The sequence below is a fragment of the Vigna umbellata genome, chromosome 6 (assembly GCF_029865625.1).
Source record: "Vigna umbellata cultivar VRB3 chromosome 6, Vumbellata_1.0, whole genome shotgun sequence".
NCBI lineage: Eukaryota > Viridiplantae > Streptophyta > Magnoliopsida > Fabales > Fabaceae > Vigna > Vigna umbellata.
Genome location: NC_142170.1, coordinates 3,748,688 through 3,760,936, shown reverse-complemented (window position 1 = coordinate 3,760,936; position 12,249 = coordinate 3,748,688). Strand labels below are relative to the sequence as shown.

The 12,249-nt window shown below is 32.3% G+C and overlaps 2 protein-coding genes across 3 annotated transcripts; one reads left to right on the top strand and one right to left on the bottom strand.

The window, feature by feature from the left end:
• The first annotated feature begins 1,338 nt into the window (after positions 1–1,338).
• Positions 1,339–2,664, top strand: LOC124843882 (uncharacterized). Its single transcript, XM_047320721.2, has 2 exons — positions 1,339–1,824; positions 2,224–2,664. Exons 1-2 carry the CDS (start codon positions 1,481–1,483, stop codon positions 2,453–2,455), a joined length of 576 nt encoding a protein of 191 aa, XP_047176677.1. The 5' UTR covers positions 1,339–1,480; the 3' UTR covers positions 2,456–2,664.
• Positions 2,665–2,794: 130 nt separating this feature from the next.
• LOC124843874 (putative protein phosphatase 2C 39) lies at positions 2,795–6,072 on the bottom strand. Of its 2 annotated transcripts, XR_015780098.1 has the most exons (6): positions 5,921–6,072; positions 4,554–4,802; positions 4,136–4,412; positions 3,777–3,931; positions 3,192–3,441; positions 2,795–3,001 (listed from the first exon to the last, which is right to left on the bottom strand). XR_015780098.1 is itself a non-coding variant. In XM_047320711.2 (5 exons), the coding sequence occupies exons 1-5, from the start codon at positions 5,951–5,953 to the stop codon at positions 3,304–3,306; spliced, it is 852 nt and encodes a 283-aa protein (XP_047176667.1). In that variant the 5' UTR covers positions 5,954–6,072; the 3' UTR covers positions 2,795–3,303. The 2 variants fall into 2 exon arrangements, 1 of the variants encoding a protein (XP_047176667.1); XM_047320711.2 differs by having other exon boundaries at positions 2,795–3,441.
• Between the last annotated feature and the right edge of the window lie 6,177 nt (positions 6,073–12,249).

Here is a 12,249-nt window from a genome sequence, read left to right as displayed (position 1 = left end):
AAATTTTTTTTTGTTATAAGATTGAAACTATTTGCTTTTGTCTGTTACAACTAGAAGCCATCCATGGTGAAAACTCACATCAAGTGGCAAGTACAATGGCTTCTTGCCTTCTTGTGAAACCATGGTGTTAGCGTGCTGGGTCATGTCAGTACCATGATTGTTGTGGCCAAAGGCGTACTATTGAAACATGCATGCGTCAAGATTACCAGCTAATGTGGAAATGCCATCCTCCAACTTTGTGACATCATTTGAATTATAAAAAAAAAAGAGTTTATGATATCATTTTATGCCAGAGTGGTGGAAGTACAGTTTTCATATTTCCAAGCACTAAATATTTTAACCGTTTAAGCAAATATGCATCATTAGATCTATTTTTTTGACTCATTTTCTTATAACTAAAGACAAGTGAAACATGTTTCTGATGTGAAAATCTAAAAATTATTGAAAGCAGAATCAGCACTTAATTTGATCCATGGTGAAGTTAAACGTACCCATATTTTCTTGAGAAGTTACAGAGGTGATTTTCTTGTTGATGTTCCCTAGACCTTTGGCTTCCATGAAAAATATGATATGTTTCTTTCAACTTTCTACCCTTTCCCACTGCCATGAGTACTTCACAAGCTTTTGATTTAAAATCCAGTTCACAAGTACATCTGTCACTGTGCATCTCAATAAAATATTTTAGTCATACAAGTAACAGAGAAAACAGACCTATATACCTAAACCCTATGTTTAAGTATGTTACTCCTAGTAACTTCCATATTGGGAGTGAACCATAAGAACTAATTTCCTATGTGGATTAGTTGTGGTGCAGTTAGAATGGACTACTTGATTTCTGTTTACAATAATCTAATTGAGAAAAGTCTCTTCATAACAAGCCTACAGTGCCTAAGTCCAAGTTATCCCTGCTGGTACTGTCATTCTGATTCTGTTTTTAATCATGCAGATTTTTGTATGAAGTCATGAGTAATATCATATATATCTTTCTGTAAATACAGGAGATGAAGGCTTGGGATGGCTGTGCATGTGATATGGGTCCTTCACCTGCGTATCAGAAATCACATCAACAAACAAAGGGAAAATCCTTCTCTTCTAAATTGTTACTCCTTGAGCACCATTAGATAAGCATTTACCACAAAGGAACCTAAATTGACAGCACTGTCACTTTCAACACATCATTCATGCAAAATCAATCCCCACTTCCCACTTATTACAACAAGTGATATTTAAACTTTGCTTTATTTGCTTATCATTACAGACAAAACAAACCACATCCCCATGCATTACTTCCCCCCCACCCTATGCTAACAAAGCAAACAACCAACAGATGAAGTTTGTGGTCCACACCCTTCCCTCTTCTTTTTCTACCCTTTTTGGCTCCATATAAACTCTCATTCCCTCACAATGCTCCCAGAGACAACCTCTAACCGTTTTCTTGCCCCCAGCATCTTCTTCTTCTTCATACTTGTCAAAACTCATAATGGAGATCAAGAGTAGAGACAGGAGGCAAGTGTCAATTGAGAAGGTGAGGAGAGACAGTCCGGTTGAAGTAGAAGAGGAGGAAGAGGAGGAGGATGAAAGTGTGGCTGGCGTTGAGGGCTGTCTTGCAGAAGATGAGAGGAAGAAGGGTGGGGCAGGTGGTGGGAGAAGAGGGTCTACTGGAGGTGGAGTTTCTCCACCTTCTTGTCAAGCAGAGATGTGTGGTGCTGATTTGACTGTTGCAAAGAGGTACCATCGCCGCCACAAGGTGTGTGAGCTTCATTCCAAGGCACCTTTTGTGATGGTTGCAGGAATGAGGCAGAGGTTTTGCCAGCAATGTAGCAGGTGTTAAATCCCTCATCTAAACTAAAGCATTTTCTCTTGATGTAAACCTGTATTCCTTTAGCATCTTCATTATATATAGTAGAGTTGATCATGCTTATCCATGAAAATTTTTAAACTAAGCATTGTAATATTTTTGAAGTAGTCCTTTAAATTGAAACTATGAACAGACTTCTTGTAATTAGAGGCATGCTTTGAATCTTAATCAGTGACTAAAAAATTTTGTTGTTGTGTTACTCAAGAAACATTTTCTGATGCATACATCAGAAACATACATTAAAAATTCAACTTCAGTGCTTGGATCTTTTAACTCATCTTCCATATAAAGAAGAATTGTCAACTATTTCAAGGGATTGCTTCTATACATTTTCCGTGTTAGAAACCTGTGATGAGTTTGTGCAGGTTCCATGAGCTGGCAGAATTTGACGAAGCAAAAAGAAGCTGCCGGAGACGCTTGGCAAGACATAATGAACGGCGCCGGAAGAGCAATGCTGAGACTTGCAATGAAGGATGCAGCAGCAGCAGCAAAGGACAGCAGCCTACAGAAAGCCTCTGCAGAAATGCTGATGACTGGGGAAGAATTCAGATGAACATGGCAAGGAATTCTGGTTACAGGTCCTTCAACTTCAGATGAATTTAATGTGTTCATCAGCATGCTCCCTCTCTTCTGTCAACGGATCTTTACAATATGCCAAGGCATATAATAAAGTCCACTTTTTATGTTAGGAGAATAAGCATCTAAACCAGAATTAAAAACTCCCAACACTTAAAGGTGGTGTCATATGTAAACTACGTCATGGTGCTGAAGCTCTATATTTTATTATTTACTTACCAAGTTTCTTATGTTTCTGTGTGCCTTGATACCACCCTTAAAATGATGTATTTCCCCATTATTAGAATAAAATCCATAGTTTATTGAGTAAATTCAGGTATCTCTTTCAATTATTTATATAGATTCAATAGACTCAAAACGTATAAAAGGGTAAAATAAAATATCCACAATAAATGTGTAGGATTTATTTGCATCTCCAGTAAATAAAACGGTAAGATAGCTCAAAATGGTAACAAACATGTTCTTGTCTGCCCCTGTCAATTATTGATATGCTTATGACACTGCAAAGCCATCACCCTCCCTCCTATTTATGAAAAGATATTGTTGAAGGTCAATCCCAGGTTCCTTCTGAAAAATAACAACAAATTATGACAACAATGAAATGAGTAATACAAGCAAATAACTTGATCTAAAGTCTTACAGGCCTAGGAAGTGATCTAAAAGTAAGGTTCTAAGATCACTGACAAAGCCAAACCTCCTTGCAAACTTGCAGATTAAAGTTTGGTCTATATAATCACAGAATCTACATATTGCTCACATTGTTAATTTGCATGAAGGACTCAACATAATTTATCATTTTATTCATTACACCGCAGTATATGTTACACTTGGAAGTTGCTGGTTCAAAGTATGTCATGTGAGTGTTGTGATCACTGAAATTTGACAACAATGCACGAGATATCATCAGTGCTTTTCTTGTTAACTGCTTCTTCGGTAAGGCGCTTTGCTGAAGACCGAGCATCCTTTATATTTTTGATACAATTAACTGCTTCTTGATTTGACATGACCTGAAACAATTTGAACAAACAGATTTGAACATTAGATAAAACTCCACAAGCACCAAACATGACTACTTAGAAACTACTCTTTAGGCCATATCAGACACATACACTCTTCAATCCCTACTGTCCAAACCTATAAGGACTAAAACCGATCAAAAAAAATACTAAACAGAGTTAAAAAGTATGTGTGCATGGACTAAAAAACAAGTATTTTCTAAATTGTTAAGATTATGCAAATATAGGAATCAAATGAGTAATTAAACCTATCCAATATATACATTGAGATAGATAGATAGATAGTTATAAGGTGTTTGCATCATGCTTCATTTATAAAAACTGACCTTCCATAATCCATCACTGGCTAATATAATGAATTCTGCATCATCATTTATATTCTCCACTGTCACAAATGGCTCTGAACTCAAATGTTTCTTCAGGCTTTTGTCACCAAAAGCCCTTGACACAGCCAGCCGTCCATCAACCCGTGGAACATCCCCTGAGGTAATGATAAAAGTTGCATCCTTAGCACTGGAACAAAAGTCTATGCTGCTCTAATTGAATTTTTTAAAGCAAGCAACTCAACTAGATCAGAAAAACAGCGAGAATCATTAGCTCTGTGCTACAAATCTCACAACCGACCAACCTAGTGGAGCATTTAGTAAGATCAAGGCAAAGTTATGTGCATTTTAAATTGTCATACCTGGAAAGTTTGATACAAAACCACCTCTATTTTTTATATCTTCATGCTCCGTGTTTGGCTCATGATCCACTGATAATTGTTTGGCCACACCCTTCTTGCATAAGACAGCCCTGGAATCCCCAATGTTGGCTACTATTAACTTCTGACAATTGACTAATATGGCTGTAACTGCAGTTGAACCTCCTCTACCCAATTCACCCGACATCTCTAAAATATTAGAATCAGTTTTACTGTAAGCTCTCTTGACAGCATCTGCAGGTTCTTTCCAGAAGTCAGGCTACACAAGACAAAAAATGATTGAACTTCTATTACAAATAGTAATCATATTCATTTAACTATAGTTAATTTTCGATTTTGAGGATATCCCTGAAATTAATCTGACTTACAGTTAAGTAACCAGCAAAAGCTCATCCATTACCTCTTTTAAGATATTATCAAACAAATGAGACTGTAGGTAATTAGGTACATTGTGACCTGCGTGTCCATCAAATATTGCAAACAAACCCAATTCATTGCTGTCTACTTGCTTAAATTGAGCAACAACATAATCCTCCATGTCATGATATGATTTTCCTTTTACCAAGTGAAAGCCATGAGTTATGTTCTTCGACATCTTGCTCTTGCCTTTCCCCGAATCAGGGTCTGATGAACCCAAACCAACTTTTACCTGCAAGCAACGTTCACGTCAACAAATTGACTATAGACTCATGCTTTGGTTGTCAATATGCGAAGTAGTTAATCAAGTGGATGATTGACCTTGCCATATAGTTCTATGGTCATTAAGAAGATGCATTCAATTCTGAAGGTTGAAGACCATATGTAAAGAAATATGTTCTGACCAGAGAAACCAGTGGTGCCCTCCCAACCCTCTCCATTACAACAGGAAAACTTTATCTCAACAGTGAGATAGGTTACCTGAATCACACAACCACTTTCCCAACTCTTATACAACAAGATCGTTTGTTACACTTTATGTTAGAGCTATCAAAAAATGATCTAGCTCACATAGATAGATCAAAGCCAAAAACCCCACAAGCCCTATTGTTAAAAGCTAACTAGCTCATTCAAAGTGATATATTATGATTTTACAACTTCCCTGGAAGGAAATTAGAAAGCCCTCAACTTCTTTCACTATAGTTTTTGCAAAAGTCGTTAAGGAAAATCCCAGATTAATGACAAGGAACAGATGGCTCTTAATGGACAAAGAACCAGGTTTTGGAAGAAAGTCCTCTTAACATCTTTATTTTGTAACTTTGTCATTTCAGAGTAAGCCTAGGGTATGACAGAAACGAGCAAACATGATAGCAGGTTGGTTCTGGAACAAGCCCTCACTCATCACAATTTACATCACGCATTAAAACCAATTGAAGTATTTGACATGATCTGGTATACTTTTCTCATACCGGAAACAAAGATGCATATCAGTTTCAGTGAAATGTTTCCTACAGATCGGAGATAGCTGAAAGATAATAACATTAGATTGCAGAAAAGTGATTGGAGACACTCTCTTACAAGTCAAAGTCAATGATGAAAGACCAGGCACACTCCATGAATCGGTTCAACAACAACCACAAAAGGCATACAAATAAAACAAGTTGAGTTTATTAACTTTAGTAATATAAGCAACAAAAAGCAATCCACAGAATCGAATGATGAAGAGTAATAATACCCACAAATGAAGATCTACATAATTTATCAATTGATGAATATAAAAGCAAGAAAAATGTGATCCAAGTCCAGCCACCACTAATTTTCTATGCAATATCAAAAGGGAATGACCTGTACCTTCATCTTGTTAAGGATTTCTCTGGTGGTCATAGCTGTTTTCCTTGAGCTGATGAAAAGAGAGGAAGAAAAATAAGGCAAAAAAGAAGAGAAAAAAGAAGAGAAAGATGAGTGACTGTGCTATATGCTGATGAGGATGGAAAATAGTGGCGTTGACAGACAGGTCTGAAAAGGACAAGTCCACCATGTTTGATTTTTTGATAATTTTCTTTATGCATATTAGAGATAGAAATCTCCATTGATAATCAAAACTTTATCTTTTTGTAAGTCAAATTTTTCAAAATAAACTTACTTTCTAATAATGTATTTTCTTTTACATTGCAAGAACAAAAACAACATTCTTAAAGAATCTATGTATTATTATTTGTTGTTGTTCTTTGATAACTACTAAAACTGTTATTTAACTTTACGGTTTACACGCTTTCTGAAAAATTTTCCATATTTTATCAACCTTCCCATTGTTTTGATTTGGTTTCTTCTCTTATACTCCTATGTATCAGGTGTTTTCAATAGCTAGGCCCTCCACGTGGAATAGGGTAAAATTTTCAGGATTAAAGTAAGCTTTTATATATATATAATATATATAAACTATACATTAGCTTTTATCTTTAATTTAAAGATTTAACCTTTTATGTTTATAGTTTTCATTTCGTTTAAGTTTTACTTCTGTGTACATTTTAATGTTTTTAATTTAATAAAAAGTACTATTTTTGAAGGTATGAAAACTAAAAGCTACTGCCAAATTAAAACAAATCAAATAAAATTATCATAGAAACTAAAATGGAACCTTCGATCAAAATTAATATAACGAAGACGCCACAAATATATTTTAAAAAACTAAATATAAGCTTTTCAGTAGTTAACAAATTTTAAATGCCAAAAGTAATTCTAAGATAAAATTTATTCTTCAAAATATATATTTGTAAGTTTTAACTCATGTATGACCGACCTTTTTTTTAATTCTTTCTTTTCCTCTCCGCGTAGATGAGAGATATAATTATAAGAAATACTCATTCGCTCAATAGTAAATATTTTTTAATAGCTGATACTCTGAATTTATACGTGCGAAAAAAAGAAATCACTTATAATCTGAATTTGTGTTTTGAATAAAAGAATAGTTTTTGAATAAAATATATTGAGCAAATATTGAAAGAACAATGTACCTGAAATAGACCAAACATTAAAAGAATAGTTATACGCTTACCCATGTTGACTTATGGCTGCAGTGACTTTTTCAATAAACGAAACTTGTAAAATATAGGCATGTAGTATCTCAAAATGGGTTCAAACCTCTTTATTAATTCGGTCTATCACGGATTCGAATAAGGTTAGTTTAAAAAAAATAAAAAAAATTATACAGATCAATTTTTAATTTAACTTAATGAATCATTCATCTATATTGTTCCGTGGTGAGCTGAATTGGTGAGCCAACTCACTTAATGTAAAGCCTATGAAAATATTCATCTTAATAGTAGTAATTTTCTCTTAATATTATTAGTAGTAATAATTAATAAGTTATGTGGTAATTTACCGTTAGATTAAACTGAAATTTTTATAAATGATTTCTGAAAGATTATACTCTCTTTTGACCGTTCGAGTTTTTAATTAGAGATCTATACTTGGATGAATAAATTTTTCATTTTTGAATAACCTGATTAACAATGTAATTTTGTTCTTAAGTTACCTAGTAAAAACATTAATCCCCACTTTGTTTACCATTAGATTAACCCGATAATTTGATATATGGTCCATAAGACATAAAATCATTTTGACCGCTCGGATTTTTAATTGGTTGGTTGTGCTTAGAATAATTAATTTCGCACTTTGGTTAAATCTGAAAATCACTTAAATTTTGTTTTTAAGTTACTTCGGTAAAACTTCAATTTCAACCTAGTTAAATGTTAGATTAATCTAAAATTTTAATATATAGTTCCTAAGACATATTTATTCACCTTGACCGCTCATATTTGAAATTGGATGTATATATTTAGAGAAACTAATTTTGGATTTATTAGATGATTTAGTACCACCTTAAATTCTGTTTTTGAGTCAGCTAGGTAAAATTAAGATTCTCACTTCATTAACCATAGGATTGAACTAATGTTTTTACAGTAGGTTCTAACCATGTTATTATTTATTTTGACTGGTCAAATCTTTAATTACAGGCTGTAATGAGAATAATCACTCCACATAATACTATAATTGGTTAAATTGTTAATAATGTTTGATAAAATGTTGAGTAATTGTATTTATTGATTTGTATGCCTGATTATATCATTTACTTGAACATTATTCTATGTTAAGCTACGAACATGATTTTAGATAAAAAAAAATGTATCGCATGAAGAATGACTTGTTGAATATGAATATGATGTGAGATTGGTCAAGGGTCTCATGGAGAGACTCTCTGGTTGTAAGTAATTATTGTGCACGTTGATGTTGAGGGTCTCGTTGTTGAGATTATCCTGATACTCTAATAATCATCCAGTCTCAAGTAGAGAAGGATGAGTTATGTGGTGAGAAGGGCAGGAGGTCCTAGTCTATGTGTCGGTTTTTGACATAGGTATTAACGGACTAACCTTGTGGATAGTATGGAGTGTTGTATCAGAAGTGTATCTGTGAAAAGAAGTAGAGGTCATCAAAAGGGCATAACCTCCCGTGATCGCGCATAAACGTATCATCCCGATGAGTGTGTTTGACATGATTATTATATGTTGTGATGATTAAGTCTACTTTAATTACTGCATGGTGCTATGATTATTGTTATGTGAAGTAATATAATTAAGCATGATTTATAAATCGTCTATTGCATGTTAACTCACCCCTACTTGTTTGTGTTTGTGTTGATATATATATATATTTTGTGAGATGATCGTATAACGTGTGTGTTATACGGGAGTAGATGATGGAATATTGTCTGATACAGTGTAAGTGAAGAGAGAGACCGAAGAATAATATACAAGAGGTCGAGTTATCTTTATGAGTTTTATAAGTTGAAATCTGAGTTAAAAAAAATGTATTGTTAGTGTGATCTTCTTTATATTTCCTTATGAATGACTATGTAATGCTACAATATATTGGCTATGAATTATAAAGTGTGAGAAATTGGGATGTTACACCTAGTTTAATTTAATTATTTATTATTTTGTGTTTCAATATTATTAGTTAACATTTTTTTATTATATTGTATGAAATAAAGAAAAAGATGTTTCAAGAGAGCAAAATATTATAAATTTATTAAAAAATTGTAATTTTTTTGGATTAAAAAAAAATATTTGTGATTAAGTGAGTCAGTGAACCAACTCGTTTAACCCACCAACCCTCATGGTGAGTCAAGTCGGGTTCGAATGTTTTTGACTCGCTAATAAATGAGTCAAGTTAGATTGACTCACTAAGTAGTCAACTCGTGGTGAGTCAGGTCGGGTTGAACTGAGTGACCCGTTTTGATAGCATTAGGTATATTTTTTTATAATTTGATGTGAATAAATAAAAAAGTGAAGTAGGTAGAAAGAAGGAAAATTTAACAAAGTAGGATAAATTTTTTCAATTTTATCAAAATTTCCTAAATAGTCAAACATGGTTGTTTGATAAGATTCCCTTATAAGGAAATTGTGTTATCTCAACAAGAAATTTGACAAAGCAGATTTTTTTTTTTCAGTCGAGAGACACTAAAAGGGCATGGTGTTTTTCATTTTAGATTAGTTTAAACCTGAGTCTAGAACAATATTAACGTATTATAATGAATTTCGAGTATTATAATTAATTTATTTTAGTTATATTTATATAAATCTTCAATTTAACTAGCATAACATTTATATTAGTGTCACAAACAAGAACTTGTTTAGTCTAATTCTGTTTTTTTTTTCATTTAAGAATGACACAATTGTAATTGACTTAGGAGTAAAAGTTGAAATAGTATATATAAAGGACACAACTTCAGTGTTATGTGATTAAAACTAAAGCAGCCTAGAAAGACAACTTTTATGTTGCATTGAAATCGTGTACTATCTATACAACTTTCACGATCTACAAATGTGAATTTGATTTTAAATTTCATTTTGTATTTGTTACATTAGTATTATATTATTTTTAAAAAGTGATTAATATTATATTATCATTTTTTTATATTAAAATATTATTTATAAAAAGTAACAATATTAGCTGTTATTGAAACATATAAATTGATTTATAAAAAAATATAATTATAAAAAAGAAATAACATGTACCTATTGATTTTAAAAAAGTAATAGTTATACAATTATAAGGAAAATAATATATATTAGAAATATGTAAATTAATAAAGTATTGCATTGACTTGTTTGGAGAATTTATACGAAATTATTTATTCTGTTTTATTTTTTCTTTTAACTAAATATTGAAAAATATGTTATATTTATTTGTGATTTATTTAATAAATTGGTCAATGAAATTATGAAATATTTGAAAATTCCATAAGTTTGTTATTTTGTAATTGGTATGATTGATTTAAATTTGAAAATGAATATTTTAATTAATTTTATTTAATATATTGTGTGTATAGGAAAATTGAATGTGTGATATATGACGTGTAAAAAATGTGTAAATAAAATAAGTAAGCATGTTAAATTAAGTAAGAAAAATTTAATTTATTGAGGACAAAAATGTTACAAGTTGCAATATTTTATTGTTTATATGAAGAAGACAATAAAAATACTTTTGTTTTATTTGAAATTGGTTTATCCACTAATACAAAAATAACATACAACGTCGATGATTTTGAGCTTTTAATGGTGTACTTGAAGCCAACGTCATATCGGAAGACGTTAAATTAACGGTGAATTATACAGGTCGACGTTAACTATTTACACAACACATTAGTCAATAAAGAGTTTGACATCTAATATGTGACTAAATGCACAATACCAGTTGGATTTAAAGGAGGATTTGACATCCACTGCAAGGGGCTGAGACGTAAAATTGACGTCGAATTTCTACCCAGATAGACGTCAATATGTGACTATATCTACAATTCTCAGTTGGATGTAAAGGAGGATTTGACATCCAATGAGAGGAGGGTGAGACGTAAAATTGACGTCGAATAGTACTAGAGGCCGACATCACCGTCGTTGAGCCATAAAGGAGCTCGTCCAGCGGTGCATTTCTATGGTTGGCCACTGAAAAGGGTTTAAGGTCGTGTAGTGTACATGTTGAAACCCACACACCTATACTAACATCGTGTAGTGTAGAGGCTGACGTTAAATTCAGAGTTTTTTTTTTAAATTGGTTCGTTTTTGCTCATTTAACCAAACCTAAAATACAAAAACCAGTTTTCCAATTCATTTATTCATAGAATTCATCAATTCACAGTTTAAACCATGTTATCAAAATGTTATCATCAAAACAAAAGGAACTTAAAGGAAAAACCTAAAGTTATACCTAATGAAAATGTTGATTCAAATATCCTGCCCATTCTTGTTTGAGCTTCCCTATTCTGGCTTCTGGCAATGAAGAGGTATTGTTGAACCGCTGCAAAATCAAGAAAAATTTACTTTTATATTCATTCTAATGTGAAAACTTTATTGAGATTTGTAAGATTTCAAATGTAAATTTTTACCTCAGTCCAATCTACTTTGATTCCTGCTCGAATGATTGTCTTCATCCATGACATGATGTAGTAGCCATATGCTAGGAATGTGTCTGCTTGTTACACTAAGCATGTGAAAGAACATAGTCAAATGTAATGGTTTAAATTTGACTACGAAAATTAATAAGTTAAAGATCAATGTATTCCAACCTTAGGATATATAATTTCAATTTGTTGTGCTCTGGGCCTACCCACAACTCTAAACAAATTTGAAACATTAGAAATATAAGTTAATATGTTAATATCATAATGAATTGATATGAATGAATGTAATACTTATGTTTGTAACAAGGACTTCAAATCCGATTTCATCTTCCTATGAAGAGAACAAAACCATACAACTTGTAGTTTTCTTGGAATGATCACCATCATTTGCTAATTACCCCTAACATGTACCAACAACTAGTGAGTTTACTAATTAAATTTTGATAAAAGTTGACAATATTGAGTAACACATACCCATCAATGTATGGCGCGATATACAACTCTCTTTTTGACTCAGTCATCCATGTTTGCATATATGATTGTCTCAAATCTAATGTGTTTCCAGATGGTTGAATGGTCTGAGGTTCAAGAAAGTCATACATTGTTACACGTCCTTGGTCCACTATGATAGTGTCCATGTACCTATAACAATAAAGTTAAGTATATTTATTAAAAAGTAATAATACTAATATTCAAAAAGTTAAATAACAATTAAAAAACT

Coding starts and splice junctions, on each gene's coding strand:
- LOC124843882 (XM_047320721.2), top strand. CDS start 1,481: ATGGAGATCAAGAGTAGAGACAGGAGGCAAGTGTCAATTGAGAAGGTG. Junction 1,825..2,223: donor TTTTGCCAGCAATGTAGCAG/GTGTTAAATCCC, acceptor GAGTTTGTGCAG/GTTCCATGAGCTGGCAGAAT.
- LOC124843874 (XM_047320711.2), bottom strand. CDS start 5,953: ATGACCACCAGAGAAATCCTTAACAAGATGAAG. Junction 3,932..4,135: donor TTTTGTATCAAACTTTCCAG/GTATGACAATTT, acceptor TCATTACCTCAG/GGGATGTTCCACGGGTTGAT. Junction 3,442..3,776: donor CCAGTGATGGATTATGGAAG/GTCAGTTTTTAT, acceptor AAATTGTTTCAG/GTCATGTCAAATCAAGAAGC.